At 31.5% G+C, this 17259-nt stretch overlaps 1 protein-coding gene and 1 non-coding gene across 2 annotated transcripts; one reads left to right on the top strand and one right to left on the bottom strand.

Moving 5' to 3' along the window:
- Nucleotides 1-1300: 1300 nt before the first annotated feature.
- On the top strand, nt 1301-3063 carry LOC132602541 (probable carbohydrate esterase At4g34215). Its single transcript, XM_060315366.1, has 2 exons — nt 1301-2064; nt 2768-3063. The coding sequence occupies exons 1-2, from the start codon at nt 1480-1482 to the stop codon at nt 2969-2971; spliced, it is 789 nt and encodes a 262-aa protein (XP_060171349.1). The 5' UTR covers nt 1301-1479; the 3' UTR covers nt 2972-3063.
- Nucleotides 3064-8306: 5243 nt separating this feature from the next.
- Nucleotides 8307-8378, bottom strand: TRNAP-UGG (transfer RNA proline (anticodon UGG)). Its single transcript has one exon. It is a non-coding gene; the product is annotated as a tRNA-Pro (tRNA).
- Between the last annotated feature and the right edge of the window lie 8881 nt (nt 8379-17259).

The following is a 17259-nucleotide window of genomic DNA, read 5'->3' as shown; positions in this document are numbered from 1 at the left end:
AATATTTTAAGTATGAGCTAAATTATTATTAGATATTAACTTAAATTCGTTATAGGAACTAATAAACTTCAAATTTTAAATTTGTATTTTGAGCTGCCAAGCCAGTATCTAGTCCATTTGTTGTTTTTCACTTGTATATCTATGGGACCTCTCATATCGGCAACATCTTTTCAATATCGATATTTGTGCATTGCTCCTCACATTAGTAAACAGAAAATCTTTATTATGTGTCTCACACAACTGATATTAGTTCTGTGATTCTTCTTGTTGTCTCACAAGTTGTTGGTGGACTCAAATCTTATACTTTTGGGTATACAAACTTTTGACCCACTAATTTGTGAGACAAAAAGAAATCTCAAATAACTAGTATCATTTGTGTACCACAATTATCGTATTTATCTGTGGTAGCTACTGTTTCTGTTTTCTCATAGTGTTTTATCATGGCTTTTTCGCTTTCGTTAGTTTCATTTACGTATTGCTTTGAACTGTTTCTACTTATCTCACATTTTCTCATCATGTTTTCTCTTGAGCCGAGGGTCTTTCGAAAACAGTCTCTCTATCTTCCGAGATGGAGGTAAGGTCTGCGTACATTTTACCCTCTCTAGACCCCACACTGTGGGATTTCACTGGGTATGTTGTTGTTGTTGTTGTTGTTGTTGGTAAGATGGTAAGTTGGTAACATTTTCCAATTGATTGATTTATCGACTCAGGACTATTTATGGTCATACATATTCATCCTCACAAACTTAACATGTTAAGCTACAACTTACTTGGAAACCATCATATGCGTCCTTTCCAACTTACCATGTGAATCCACTGTTTACTCTAAAACAATCATATATGCATCCTTAACTTACCATATGAAGCTGCACTCTAAATGGAAACCATAATATGCATCCTTTCCAACTTACCATATGACATCAACTCATGTGTCTTGGACTTTAAATTATTTACACATTGGACTAGCACAATACCACCTCATTTGGCTCTCCTGAAGCCACTATTTACAGAGGTGGATCCGGAATTTTAAGTATATACTTGCTAGATGCTAGAAAATACAACTTATCGCGTTCTGAATAAAATATGTATACTTATTAAGTGGATCTCTTAACACAATATTGAGTTTTGGCTAAAACTATTAAATTCTATCAAACTCGTAACTATAACTATAGTTCCGCCGGTTACCATCTTTTCCAGAAGCATTTTATTGCCGAAGCTATTGTACACCCATAAATTCAAAAAAAAAACTGTCATCTCAAATGTTGGTGATTAATTTTGGTCATTTGCATTAATGCATCATTTGCCAAGGTGGTAACAGATCTGTCTTCTCGACAATTGGAGGCCATTTTTGGTCATATTATTAACACATTCTTGCCAATTTACCATGGTCTTAATTACAGTCTTTATAGATTTTCTTAAATTTCTCTCTTTGTCATACTTAAATGCTCAATTCCATCAAGTCTCATCACCACGAATAAAATGTTGGCCTATATTTTCTTGATTCTTTTGGCACACCCCTTTTATGTTAGCCCTGCAAATACAACACCAAATGGTAACAAAAGTATATTCATTTTAGCAGGACAAAGCAACATGTCTGGCAGAGGAGGAGTAGTAAACAACATTTTTGATGGATATATTCCATCTCAATGTCAGTCCAATTCATCAATTCTAAGACTAACAAAAGGACTTTCATGGGAAGTAGCAAAAGAGCCAATTCATCAAGACATTGATTATTATGCAATTTGTGGGATTGGTCCTGGCATGTCATTTGCTAATTCAATCTTGAAAAATGATCCAAAAATTGGTGTTATTGGTTTGGTGCCATGTGCTGTTGGGTCCACAAATATTAGCCAATGGTCTAAAGGTTCATTTTATTATAGTCAGATGCTTAATAGGACTCGGATCGCATTACAAGGTGGTGGGACGCTAAAATCGTTTCTTTGGTATCAAGGAGAGAGCGACACTCTGAATGTTGAGGATGCTAAATTATATAAATCAAGGTTACAGAAATTCTTCATTAACTTGCGATATGACTTGAAAGCACCTTTCCTACCTATTATTCAGGTATTTGAATGTTTTTTTTATATTGTCAGTATATATAAATTTACTTATTTTCTCCCTTTTTTTTCGGAGGCGGGGGGGGGGGGGGGGGGGGGGTGTGGAGGGAAATTATTCTCATGAATACTAGTGTAGTATATCTTTGGTTTTACAAAATTGTTGGAAATTTTCTTTTCAAAAAATTGAAAATAATAGATTTTGATTGTAAACAACAGAGATGGTTATTTGTGAATCGGAACAAGAAATTTAAAATTAGCAAAAAATATATATAAATAAATAAGACTTGTGAAACATGATTCCCCATTAAGAAAGGAGATTAACGATGTCCCACATATGATTTGATTATACGAATAGAATTTTATTCATATACTAAAAATGGAAAATCATTACTTAGGAGATGATTTTTACGAAACAAATCAATGACATTCATTAGATCAGTGCATCGAACAATATATGACTATTATAAAAACGATAAGAACATCATATATTTAGTATCACTTACCTGTCTTTTCACGGTGTCTTAATTTTTGTTGCATTTTGAGTAAGATTTTAAGTTACATATGCTACAACGTAAAATTGTTAATACTATTCGTGTATATAACTCAAAGCATATTCGAGTTTTAAATATCTTTTTAATATATTTAGCTCGCCACGAGGTGCTTAATCGATCTTATCTTATGTTTTGGGCTTTGTTTGTCGATCCATACAGGTGGCATTGGCAACAGCACTTGGGCCTTATAAGAAGATAATAAGACAGGCCCAATTGGGAATTCACCTTCGAAATATGAAAACAGTTGATGCTAATGGGCTCGAAGTAGGTCCAGATTATGTGCATCTCAGTACACAAGCACAGGTCCAGCTTGGACAGATGTTGGCTAATGCATATTTGAAGTTTGGTTCAGAAAAGGAATAGAAATCACTATAATTTTATTCAGGAGATTAGATTCTGAATGTAATTTAGGTCAGCCGATATACCATTGGTATACATTTTGGGAAATTGTATTCTAGTCTGTGATAATGATCATATTGAAAAAGTTTGGTTGTTACTATTACTGCAAGAAGTCATTAAGGTCACTTGCATATTTAATGAGAAGATTTTTTATATAATTGCTAAGTTATCTAAATTTCATTAGGAAAAACAGGTAACAAATCCAAATCGACTTCCATAACAAGTCCACATTGGACATACAAGGAAATTCACGAATTTATAAAGGGTAAAGGACAAAAATGGCCACCAGGGTGAAATTATTGACAGCCGATGGCCCAAGAATATTAGCCTTTTCAAAATAATTTCATTTTCTAGTCATTTTCAACTAATTCCAGTATAGAAACTGTATCATTGTTGTATATGTATCCCTACTGTATATGTACAGAAAACGTATCATATGTATAGAAACTGTATCATTGTTATATAGAATATGCATCCCTACAACATATGTACAGAAAATATATCATTGTTGTATAATTTTTGTATAATAAATATATAATCAACGCATACTCACTAATTATACACATATTATACAATTATTATACACATATTAGATATGTTTTCAACAGCAACAAGTTCCATTTCAACAACAATTTTTTTTCCAGGTAAGAAGAAAACCAACTAGCCCAAATAAATCCAAACGAGCGTAGAGCGAACTTCAATTAATCACAAGGGAAAGAATCGAGCAAAACAGAGAAATAAAGAGGAGAAAAATAAGTGGAAAGAATCAAGCAAAACAAGAAGTAAAAAGGGGGAAAAATAAGTGCAAGAACCAAAGAGCGGCCGAAAATTCATAGAGGCACAATAATTAATAGTGAAAATGAAGGTGAGAAGTTAGACATTCAAAAAAGATTCAAAGTACAAATAAGGTGGCAATTTAAGCTCCTTCACTGCCGTGCCGCCTCAACCATCGAACAAGTTATCGGATGATCCTTATTGCTTCCAATCGGTAAAGCTAACTGTAGAAACTTATTCACCATATTGCTCTTGTTCTAGCTCCAATTTGCTTCGATTTGACCGTACGAAGCCTGGATAGATTGGAATTGCGCCGGCGAACTTCATCGGAGATGAGTTTTCTTCGCCGACTCTATTTCTCCCTTTTTTTTCCTCTCCACTTTGGTGATGAGAATATTTGCTACCACTTGTCTTTAGTTTGGGCTTGAGGGATGTTTCGGCCATTATCTTAAAATAGAGCCCTTTTGAGTTTTTTTTTTTTTTTTTTGCTGGTGGCCACATCATGTCTTTTTTCCATTTAAATGGGTCTCTATATAATTTCTTTAAAATTTTGGATTAGATGTTCGGATTGCTTGACATGACCTTAGTATCGACAAATTCTTTTTTTCAAACCTATAAATCTACATCAAGGTACACGTGTAAATCCAAATTGAATTACATGTACAGCGAGTTATAACTAAATTTTACATAAATACGATCAATATCCAAAGGAGTTCATAGAGACATATCAACGCTCTATATTTATTGTTGTTGTAAAATTTCTAACAACATAAATAAGTTTTAAAAAATCAGGATAATTACTTCTTAAATGAAAACAGTTAAAACAAGTTTAATTTCATAAAGCGGCATTTCTTGTTAATTGGCGCCCTCCACCCCCAACGCCAACCCCAAGCTCACCCCTTTCAACTCCCCTTCCCCCCTCCATTAGGGGTGTGCCTTACTCAAATTAAACAGAAAAATCAGACCAAATTTAAGTTAGATTAGTTTTTTTTTGGTTTTATGATTTGATTTCAGATTGAGAAACTAAAAATTGTTCATAAAATTCATGTGATATTTCAAAAAGAAATTCTTGTCTAAATTCATTCCATTAATACTATTCAAATGAGTCTTATTAATCAAGTTGACCAAACTCTTAATTAGCCATTATGTGATTTAATGTTACAATTCATTGCCAATTAGCTTCATATACCCAACGTCTGATTTGTAGTATTATACTAACAGAACGTATGACTCCTTGAATAGCCTTTATTGGACCCATTATAGCCTAGCTCTTTATTGCAATAACTTCCAATTATCGTTGGAGTTGGAGGTTAGCTATTGTGATGAGGATGATCTTTTATCCATATACAGTCACACCTCTCTATAACAACATCCGCATATAACAACATTTTTCTATAAAAGTCCAATATTTTCGGAATTGATTTTTTATGTTATATTTTAATTCTCTATAACAACATTTTATCTATAACAACAACATCCAACTTTATAACAGTTCGCTCTTTGTAAAATACCCCTCATATAACATCAATCTTCTTTTTTTTTTGGTAATATAATAATTAACCATTTTTATAAAAAATAAATATCTATGATTACCAATAATAAGTGTAAAGATTTTGACCAAATATTTGATCCTTTAATACACGATTTATGACAAAGAATATCATATGAATATTTTTTTTTCATCATTAAAAAAAATTCTTTGTTATACAAAGTGTGATTAAACTTAGAATTTGACAATTTAAAATAAAAAATTAGATTTTATACATCTTTTTTGCCTATAACATTAAAATATTATTTAAATGTCAATGCCGTTATAGGTATAAATAACAATTCTCTATAACAGCCAAAATATATCTGACCCAACATTGCTGTTATTAGAGAGGTTTGACTGAATATTGAAGTCCTTATCATTTGGAAAAAAATGAAGATTAACAAAACTTTCTCCCAAATTCTATTATGTTGGGTTTTCTTCTTTAATCTTTGTTAGATTCTGGCTCCTACTTTTATACTAGAAGAGCTTGTTGAATTCTGGGGATACACCTATATCGGATGAAATATCCTTAAGGACAGTCTCTTAATTGACATGCCTCAAACTTTCAAGAATTTCCTACACTGTTCGTGATCGAGTATTTTTTGCAAGATTTCCAACAAAAATTCTGGCTTTTAGTTCAATTTCGGATTTAGAAAAATAAAAATTGAAAATGCAATTAATTTTATTTACTGGCCTATTTGTATTAGAGTATAAAACGACTCGTTCTCAATCTTCAGGGTATGGACATGTATTTATATACTTTAAAGATTATGTTTTTTTTATGACATATATTAAAAAATATATTTAAGAGATTTGACATAATTACTTCTCGTGCTCTATAATATTTGTTCTTTTCCGCCATGCAAATATGACTACTATTCGATCATGTTAATTATCTGATATGACACAATTGAATACACAAACGGGAAATATCGAGCTGAACCAAACTTGTACCGCTTTTAATTGATTGTACTTATTAAAATTGAAAAACGAAAAATCGAAACCAAACAATATAAAACCAAACCAAAAAATCAAATGCACACCCCTACCCACCATTCTCTCCCACTCATTGTGTTTGCTTGAATTATATTTACATGCATGTTCTCGTGATACAATTTTTTTGTTTACTTTCTAAACATCAAAAAATAAATAAAAAATTATTTATATTTTTGAGAAAATATCCTTCCTACCACACATCCTTGTTATAATTTGCTTAACAATGAGAAAGGGAAAGTTAAGGGAAAGAACCAGAGATGTGTAAGTAGTGAAGTAGTCCCATGCAATTAAATGGTGGAGGAGTAAAAGGACACCATATAAGAGTCAATTTTAGGACGGTGCCTATCACTGGCAATGTGAAATCTTTTTCTTACCAAATATCTTATCCTTGTGAGAAATGTCAAATTTAGTTTTCAGTTATTCAGATACCACATGCATTAAAGTTGTCACGCAACGCTACGTACCAACCCCGTGTTCAAGTTGCATACTTGCATTGCCTATATATTTGCATGGAACATACATGCATTTTGGCTCCTATTACTAATTAAGTTTCATGTACAGTTGGTATGAAAAAAAATTATACTATCGGCGCATTTATTTATAAAATAATATAAGTAAATGTCCTGATAATTATTGCTACGCCCATTATTTCAGTTTATGTATTCTACTTTTCTTTTTTTATCTGATCTGAAAAGAATATTTCTTTTTATATTTAGTACTCCTATTTAATACTAACATTCGACATGACATGTTAAATATCACAAAATTTAAAGGGTATTTTGGTAAATTATTACCCATTTTTAGTTAAATACTGCAATATTCAAAAGTCTTTCTTATATTTTAAAACTACGTGCTCAATGAAATTAAGACACATAAAATGAAATGGATGTAATTCCTAATCTACTAAATGTGGTTATTAATCTGCTATTAATTAAAAATTAAAATTTATTGAAACTTTTGTAGTAATTTATAAATGTAACACGTGAACTATGTCACGTTCTTTGGGCATTTCTCCCCAGTCTATTTGGGTCAAACCTACCCCTCCCAATCAACCTTTTTAGTATGAATGTAAAGGCATGCAAGTTGACAACTTTGAGATGTGACCCTTTTATTAATTAAATCCAACAATAAACTGATGAACGACTAACAATAGAAGCTTCCTCACCCTAATAATTAAACCTAAGATTGCGACGTATCCAGTTCGTTTCTAGTTATTCATTTGTTAATTAAAATAAATACTTGCGATCTTTTAATTATCAATTAGTTAATCTTAAAATAATCCCACTTGGACTCTTTGCTAGTTGTACACCCACCCACTTATTTGACTTCCTTGTGAACAGAATAAATTAGTCTTGCGTATTGTGTGTATAAACTAATGAAAGTCATCCTAATTTACCAAAAAAGGTAAAATAAAAGAGCAAAGCAATGAAAAAGTTGCGACAAATTATTCAAATTAATTAAATCGTCACAAAGTTCAGCTAATGAAAGGAGATGACTTGAAATGGCGGATTCCTCCAACCTCAGCCGTTTCATGAAAGGGTTGTCTTTTTTAGTAGTTAAATAGAAGAGCGTGTGTGTATATATATATCCATTTTGAAATGAGAAAAGCTATTATTTTTTCAAAAATGTGGAATAAAATTATCCCCAAAGGAAGCATCAGAGGCAAAATTAAAACTTTGAGTTTATATATTTTGAATTCTAAGAGATATAATTTACTGAATTATTCTGCATATATAAACTATTTACACATATTAAGTAACTCTTTTTAACACAAATATGGGATATGTCCGTAACACTTCTGCATGTTACTTTGCTTATTAACAAGTTAACATCCAAATAGGTGTAGCTACTCCCTATATATAAGTACTATATACTCTTTACGATGGTAATCCATATTTTTTTTCAAGACAAGTTTCAAATATTTTAAATATTGCTAACAGATCAAAAAAAATGCTAGAGGGAAGATACTCTATAATTGTCATAAAAAGAGAAGACATGGGGGCATTCCGAGAATCGAACTCGGGACCTCTCGCACCCAAAGCGAGAATCATACCACTAGACCAAATGCCCTCATACGTTTATTGCTAACTTTATATTTTATTGATCCTATAAATATTCATTGGAGAGTGGCAGTGAAGGTCGCTCCCAACTTCCAACCTCCTTGAAGTAGAAAATATTTCAGTTTATCAAATTCTTACATTGGATCATTTAAATTTAGACGTTATTGCCGGCGCAAAGCTAGAGTACTGTATTGGCTGAATCTAGTAACTTTGGTTCAAATCCGTTATTTGTCTTAAAAAATAATGTGTATAGATTATTAATTTATAATATAAACTTAAAAAATACAGCGTTAGAGCTCATAAAGCTTCAAATTCGAGTTCTACCTCTGATCATTGCATGGGAGGATAACTCTAACATTACCATATAGCTAAATATCTAGTCTTATGACCTATATAGAATTGGGTAGAAGGGGAGAAATTGAAAAAAGAAAACAAAAAGACTATTCTTAACTCTTAAGACGACTAACTTTAATCTAAAGCCTTAAATATGTAGCTCCTTAGTCCTTAGTGTACTACGTTCTCAACGAGTCAGGTATACATGAAAATGTGAGCAATATATTTCTTTTCTTGGGCCAATTTATTCTTCTTCATATTTAAGAAACGAAAAGGAATCGAAAAAGTGTTCACTACTCTCCTTCATAGTTTATACGATACTTTAGTTATCACGGATGTCATAATTGATTTTCTTAATTACAATTTCTGAGTACCGGTTATTATGAATATAAACTATGAGTTACAATATTTTTTTGTAATTTAATTGTGTATTTAAAGAATATTTCAAGAAATATTTTCTCAGTTTCAAATTAAATTAAATATTCTAATCGTCATATTTTAGTCTCCATCATTATCTGAGCAGTGGCGGAGCCACACTATGTCGAGGGTGTTCATCCGAACCCCTTCGCTGGAAAAAAAATATTATTTTTACAAGCTTAAAATTATTTTTTTATGTATATATATTAGATGTTGAACCCCCTTAGGCTCTTCGTATGTTTACTTTTTTATATTTTGAACCCCTCAGCGGAAATCTTGGCTCTGCCACTGTTCTTGAGTGGTATAATTAATTGTGATCGAGTGCATGAATCATCTACTTTCACTTTATTAATAATGTTATTCTTAAAAAATTCAAGTTTGAAATATTTTTATAGTTTATGTTTGAGTTATGCTGGGTATATACGATGAAGGTGCATGGCTGCATGCAGTTGATAATCGTATATTTTAGTGCGGCGCCACTCTTTTTATTCAAAGAAATACTATCTTATTTTCAAATTTGGCACACGTTAGTAGCAATGTGGACAACTGACTTGGTCCCACTTAACAATCTTCTTACGTGGCTTTAGTGATTAACACGTCGGCCGTCAAGACTTGTGTCCACGTGGTCCTTCCTGGGTCAAAATTCCTACAAGAAGGAAATTCACACACCTGAAAAGTTTCACCAAAATAATTTATCATGTGGTAGATTGAATTAATAATATGGTAGTATATAATAAAGTATAATAAGCAAATAAAATAGTAATTTTCTTCACTTTAATTTCCTCGCTATGAATATCTTATTTTGATCTAACCAAAAGTGAACTTCGATGGTTGTCGAAAATGAGCTCAAAGCAATACTTAGTTCTAACGATACTACTAAATGTGTGGGAACTAAACGTGTCAACCGGTTTCGTGTAATCGGTTTTAACCGGTAACCGGACCGATTAAACCGGAACCGGAACCGGTATAACCGGTTCCGGTTAACCGGATATTAGTTAACCGGTCCGGTTCCAAATTTTTTTTAACCGGAACCGGACCGGTTAAACCGGTTAAAATTAAAAAAAAAAAAAAAAAAAAAAAAAAAGTAAAGAGCCGTTGGGCCTCGCCTCGGTAATGGACCGTTGGCAACGGTCCATTTGCAAAAATGGCCGTTGCCAAACGGTCATTTTCTTAATTTTTGGCCCCCAAATTATTATTTTTTAACACTTTAACCCCTCCCCCACCCCTATATAAACCCTTCTTCATTTTCATTTCAATTCACTCTTCTTCATCTTTCTCTCAAATCTCAATCTCTCAATTATAGTTGCTTTGCAATAATTAGCCACAAAGTCTTATTATAGTTTCAACTTTCAATTATTAATTTTGCAATTATAATATTGTTGGTGGAGTTGGTGATATTGCAACAATCCGAAGTAGCTTTGGTGGATTTGCAATTCTAGCCGTCTTCGCTTTGTTGGAAATTAATCCGGCAATTTGGTACCTTCGTTCCAACTCTGTCTTTAATTTTTGCAATTTAATTCTAGCAATTTATTTTTCGAAATTTAATTTACGCAATTTAATTCTAGCAATTTATTTTTTGAAATTTAATTTACGCAATTTAATTCTAGCAATTTAATTTGTTGTAATTTATTTTCTTGTGATTTATTTGATTGTGATTTAAATTATTTCTATTTAATAATGTCAAAGAGATTAAGACGTGGTGCCGGTAGTAGTAGTCGTACTGTTAGGGGTGCGCTTAATGAGGAAACTTTTGTGGAAGAAACACCTAATTTAGGTATTGATGTTGGTGGAAATAATCCACTTTTAGGTCATGAGGCAATGCAACAACATTTTACCGACACTTTTAATGAAGACTTAGATGATGATGATGATGAAACACAACCCCCCGAAAATCCCATAGGAGATACAGGTCCTGCACAATCACATACACAAGACAAACCGCCTAGAACTCGTAGGCTAACAGCTAAAGTTTGGAAATTTATGACTAAGGATAGGGAAAATCAATCAGTTACATGTACCCTATGTGGACAAGTATTTAGTTTTAAGCAAGGAACTGGTAAGGATGGTGGAACGGGTACACTAAATGCTCATATGAGAACCAAACATATGGATGTTTGGGGAGAGCAAACGGGTTCAAATGTGGGGGGGATTCAAATGACGATAGACCCACGAACCGGTAGAAATTTTAAGTATGACAAGAAAAAAGAACGCGTAGAAATAGCTAAAATGGTAGCTTATGATTGTTTACCATTTTCCTTTCCCTCGGGTTTAGGGTTTGTTACTTACATTCAATGTTGTTATAACCCGTTATTTGAGGGTATTCCTAGAAGTACTTGTAGAGCCGATGTTATAGATTTTTTTAAAAAATATAGATTTTATTTGCGCCATGTATTTAATTCTTTAAATTGTAATGTTTGTCTTACCGCTGATTTGGGTCTTAGTATTAACCATTTAGATTTCTTTGCTATTACATGGCATCGGGTTGATGACAACTGGGTTATGCAAAAAAGAATTATAGCTTTTTTATACGACGAAGGAAAAGGTTGTCACGATGGAAAATTTTTAGCCGATTCAATGTCTACTATAATGAGATTTTTTAACATTTATAGAAAAACACTTTGTATTGCTTTAGATAATGCTTCTAATAATACAAAGGCAATTGGTCTTTTAAAAAGAGAAATAAACCCTCCTCTAAGAAATATTTTTCATGTAAGATGTAGTTGTCACATTTTAAATTTAATTGTTAAAGTTGGTCTTATGCATTTTGATGATTCTGTTCAAAAAGTTAGAAATGTTGTTGCGTTTCTTTTTTGTAATGCTAATAGGGGAAGAATTAGAGATTTTAAGAATGCTTGTGTGGAAAATAACCTTAGACCTAGGAAAATTCAAGTAGAAATTGAGACTAGGTGGAACTACACTTACATTATGCTACAACAAGCATATGAGTATAGGATTCTCATACAACAAGTTCACAACAAATATAATATTGATAGTGAGGATTGGTTAACTTATAGGCATTGGGAAGATGTTAAAGAATGTATTGAACTCTTAGAAATTTTTTATAATGCAACTCTTGCTTTTTCTAGACAATTCTATCCCACGGTAACCGGAATTTTAGCCTACTTAGCGGAAATAGCTAGAGTTTTACAAGAGTATAAATATAAACCCGATTATCAAGTGGCTATTTTTGAAATGATAATAAAATTTAAGAAGTATTTTTTTCCCATCCCAACTTTATTTATATTGGGTTCCCTTTTAAATCCTTGTTTAAAAGTGTCTTATACTAAAAATTTTGTTAGTCAAATTTATACATTTTTAGAAATTGAAGAGGGAGTTCAACCATCTTTAGCTGAAGCCGATCTCGCTATTGATGTTGAGTTTAGAAAAGTTTTTACTCATTATTCTAGTTTGGAAGAACGTGCTACACCAGTTGCTCCACGCCCTACTACTTCTCATAGTAGCAAAAAGGGCTTGTCGGGTTTAAAAGTTTTACATTCACAGCCTACTTCTTCTTCTACTGCAAACTTTGATGAATTTAACTTTTATTTGATGCAGCCAAATGTGGATATCAGCCAACTGGATGAGGTGGACGTCTTAGCATGGTGGAAGAAGTACAAGGCAAGCTATCCGATACTTTCAAGAATGGCTCGAGATATCCTTACGGTTCAAGTATCAACCGTGGCTTCGGAGAGCGCATTTAGCCAAGGAAGACAGCAAATTGGAGACCATAGACATTCATTATCCGGCTTTAGCTTGCAAGTACTAGTGTGCATTCGAGATTGGATTAGATCGGAGCGACGCAACCAAAACTCAGAAGCGGAGCAAGGCGAAGAGGAAGAAATTGAAGATTTGATAGCTAGTGGACCGGACCAAATGGAAGACTTTGAAGATATTTCCATGACCGAATATGATGTGGGGGAAATTAACGAAATGGTTCAAAATTGGTGATTTTATTATTCTACTATTTTTGTATAACTCATGTATTATTTGCAAGTTAAAAAAAAATACAACTTGCAAATAAATGTTATCCAAGAATGAATAAAATATATGGCTCATTGAGCTTTCTTCTATTTACTTGTGTTCATATTTTTACTTTTATTAAGTTAGGAATATACCTAAAATATACTAAGAATATACTTATAAGTATATTAAGTTATATAGTATACTTAAACATATATAAGTATATGTATATATAGTATATAAGTAAGTATATATAGTATATAGTATATAAGTAAGTATATATAGTATATAGTACATATATACAAGTATATAATAAGTAAGTATATACAGTATATATACTATATATATTAAGTTATACACATATATAAGTATATATAGTATATAAGTATATATATTATATAAATATATATAGTATATATATTAAGTATATATTGTATATATAGTAGATATGTATATATACATATATATAGTATATATATTAAGTTATACATATATTTAGTATATATATTAAGTTATACATATATTTAGTATATATATTAAGTTATACATATATATAAGTATATATAGTATATATATTAACTTATACATATATATAAGTATATAGAGTATATAGTACATATATATAAGTACATATAGTATATATATATATATTAAGTTACATATATATAAGTATATGTAAGTTATACATATATATGTGTACGAAAAGCACTATTCTGTATTGCTGACTTGCTGTTAGGCTGTTAGTCAGTAAATATTTAAACTTTAATTATAAAATTGTATAACATATGTAAATATACCTACAATATACAAATAAATACTATAATATATATATATATATATAAAATACAAAAAATAAAAAATAAAAATATTTTAACGAATCCAAACCGGACCGGTTCCGGTTTGATCCTTAAAACCGGTTAAACCGGAACCGGCCGGTTTCCTAACCGGTTCCCGGTCCGGTTCCGGTTGGAACCGGTTGACAGGCATAGTGGGAACTGTTAGGAAAAATCAGACAGTATTTACCAAAAAACAAGTGAAACAGAAAACTACTAATTAAGAGCGGTAGTTCCCCAAGGTTTTTAACCAATTTCGGCCCAATTTTGGCACAAGTTGTTTAGAAAGGTCACTTCCAAGATTTCACAACGTAACACTCCCAAACACGTGCACCCGCGGTTGAAATATTAGAATTTGCACAAAATTACTGCCCAGAAAACAGAAACGACATTTAGCATTTCCATACCAACTGAAACTTTGACTAAACCATATCTCAAATTCAATTAGATCAATCAAGTTAAATACAATTATTTCTAAATGGTTATGAGAGAAACCTGATATGTGCACGATTAGCTTATTTCCTTAGGGTTTTTACCAATAAAAAGGTATTCACATAATCTTACACTAAGATATATTGGAGCATTATATTATAAAATTTGGTACTTCTTTATATGTCATACCTCACACACTAAGGACCCTCAAAATTTTAAGGCCTTTCATGAATTTTTATACAAATTAAACTTAGATAAACGTGTATTAATGAATAATTTCATGTACTAATGCATATATATATTTATGTTTATAAATATAAAATATATGTATAGATAAATATTTTATTCACATAGTGTATATAATTTCTATATTTTAGACATGCACACGCAGTAGTTGCAAATTGCAAACCTTCTAGATCTATATATCTTTGCCCAATCTATCTGTAAGGAAGGCAATTATTGACTTGGAAACTGTCTATCTCCATTAAAATTGAATAAAATGACAATTCATAGGTTTGGTCTCTAGCTAATCCATTCATAATGCTCCAAATAGATGACTAATCACACATTAAGTAAGGTTGCATCAGTGAGAAACAACTACTGTTTTTAAAATTCCATGAAATGTTAGTTTATTAATTAACACAAGTGGAGAAACAAACCACTTGGTGACAATAACATTCGTGGCATGTTCCTTGCTAAAGTCAAGATAAATTAGTTAAGTTTTCTTTAAATCTGATTGATTTTTATCACTTTGATTAGTACTAATTGAAACAGGGTAAACGATTCAAAAATTGAGGTGGCATCGTGTGTCAGGCACGTGTATGTGGCACGTGGCCATTAGGATGGGGAGGTCTTACAGCTTGGCCTCGCCAGATAATTTAATGCCAACTCATCACCACCCAATCTCAAGCAGTACTCAACATTACGCACAGAGTGTACTACTAATGTGAAACAGTGAAAAAATAGGCAGTCCATAGTTTCTTTAAATAATAAAATTCTACAATTTTAAAGGTAGCATTTTAATCTTTTCCTTAAAAATTGTTTAAAATACTAACACGGAGGTAGCATTGTAATTCTATACTAACATGGACTGTCACGCAGGTAGCATTTTAATTCTTAGTGTCAAACTAATGTAGATATACATACTTACAAGTTACAAACAACAAAATCTTCAAACATAGCATTTTAATTCGTTTTCTTTAAAAAGAGTTTAAAAGTTGTTGCTTTATATTTATCTTGTAAACGCGGAGGGAAATCCGCAAAATATTAAACTCCCAACTTCTCACATATACTATATGTTCTCCTGGCTAGTCAAAAGTCTATTGTCTCCTCTTCTTTAACCGTATTTTATACTACTCTTCTAAAAGCTAAAAATTTTATTTTGAGTCTCACGTACCAAGTCATATTTGTATGAGACTCTGTAAAATTGGACATTTGAATCAGTGGAAAATTCTCCTTTACTTTCCGCATTAGAACTCCAAGATATCACTATCTCTTTCCTTGGCCTAAAATTCGTCATATGGTTGTTCTTCAATTTCCTCAACACTTTTGTGTTTTCCTTGAATACGTTCACTTTATTTTCATAAAATCAAAAATTATGAATTTATATAATTTTCATTATTATTTTATGTGGAAAAGAAATGACAGGTCCTGGAGAATAAATATGGGTTAACAATGGAAGAAAGGGATTTATGGGGAATGGTTTTAATATTTTTGAAGGGGGTTGTGGAAGAAATTAGGGTGTAAAAGTTAATCTAAATTATTTCACCTCCCGTATCAACTTTGATTCTCTGTTTTTTCTCCATTCAAAATCAATTTTTAAATTATTATTCACTATTTGTAAATGTTATCTTTTTAAGAATGTAGATTATTTTTTTCTAGGATTCTTTAACAGTTTAATTATGGCTAGTTTTGGATGAAAAGCCTTGTGATTTCATGGAGTGTTTTTATGTGTTCTTGAAAATGAGTGAGGGACGAATTAAAAGAGAGATGAACTGTGTTTCGGGCTAAGGAAGGAGAGAGCAAAATTTGGAAATTATGATGTGGCAGAGGGGCAATATAATTTTCTGGTGGAGTAAAGAGAGGAAACTAGAAGGGATGGTTTGGGATGAGAAAGATGAATTATAAGAGAGAGAAAATGGTGGTAGGAGTGGGATCCACTGGTCCAAATGTCCAACTTTAAAGAGGCTCACACAAGTATGACTTGACATGTAAGACTCAAAATAAAATTTCTCCCTAAAAGCGGTTGGTGATTTGAATTTTTTCATCTTAAACTGTTAGATAAATTAAGTTAGAATATATTTCAATATAATTAAGTATAACTAAATACATAAAGTGCATGTTAAAGGACATCTTACATATTCATTGCTCCTTCTGTTTTTAAATAAATGATGTTTTCAGCTTTTTATTTTGTTTCAAAATAAGTGGTGCTTTAGGATTTTAAAAACAAATTGATCTCATTCTTTCAAAATTACCCTTATTTACATAATCAAGAATCATTAAGTAACTTTTCTTTTTCTAGGCATTAGTTAGGTGAAAGTTAGTAAAAACATCCATAATTTTCTAAAAGTGATCAATTTCTTAAGGAGTGTGCATAAGCTAAAAACACTACTTATTATAGCACGGAGGGAGTAGTTTAATGTGAATACAATTATGTTTTTCCATATAACAACTTTTAGTCACACTATAAGTGTACTTAAAACTCATCTTATGTATTCAGTAGTTTAATGTGAATACAATTATGTTTTTCCATATAACAACTTTTAGTCACACTATGAGTGTACTTAAAAACTTATCTTATGTATTCGTTAGTTTAATGTGAATACATTTAAGTTTTTCCCTATAATAGCTACTGGTCATACTTAAATACTATAACTGTACTAAACATACTAAGCCAAGACAAACAGAATATTAATA

This window comes from Lycium barbarum, chromosome 7 (assembly GCF_019175385.1).
Source record: "Lycium barbarum isolate Lr01 chromosome 7, ASM1917538v2, whole genome shotgun sequence".
Taxonomy (NCBI): Eukaryota; Viridiplantae; Streptophyta; class Magnoliopsida; order Solanales; family Solanaceae; genus Lycium; species Lycium barbarum.
The sequence above is the reverse complement of the archived record's forward strand: the minus strand, read 5'-3'. Positions and strand labels throughout refer to the sequence as shown.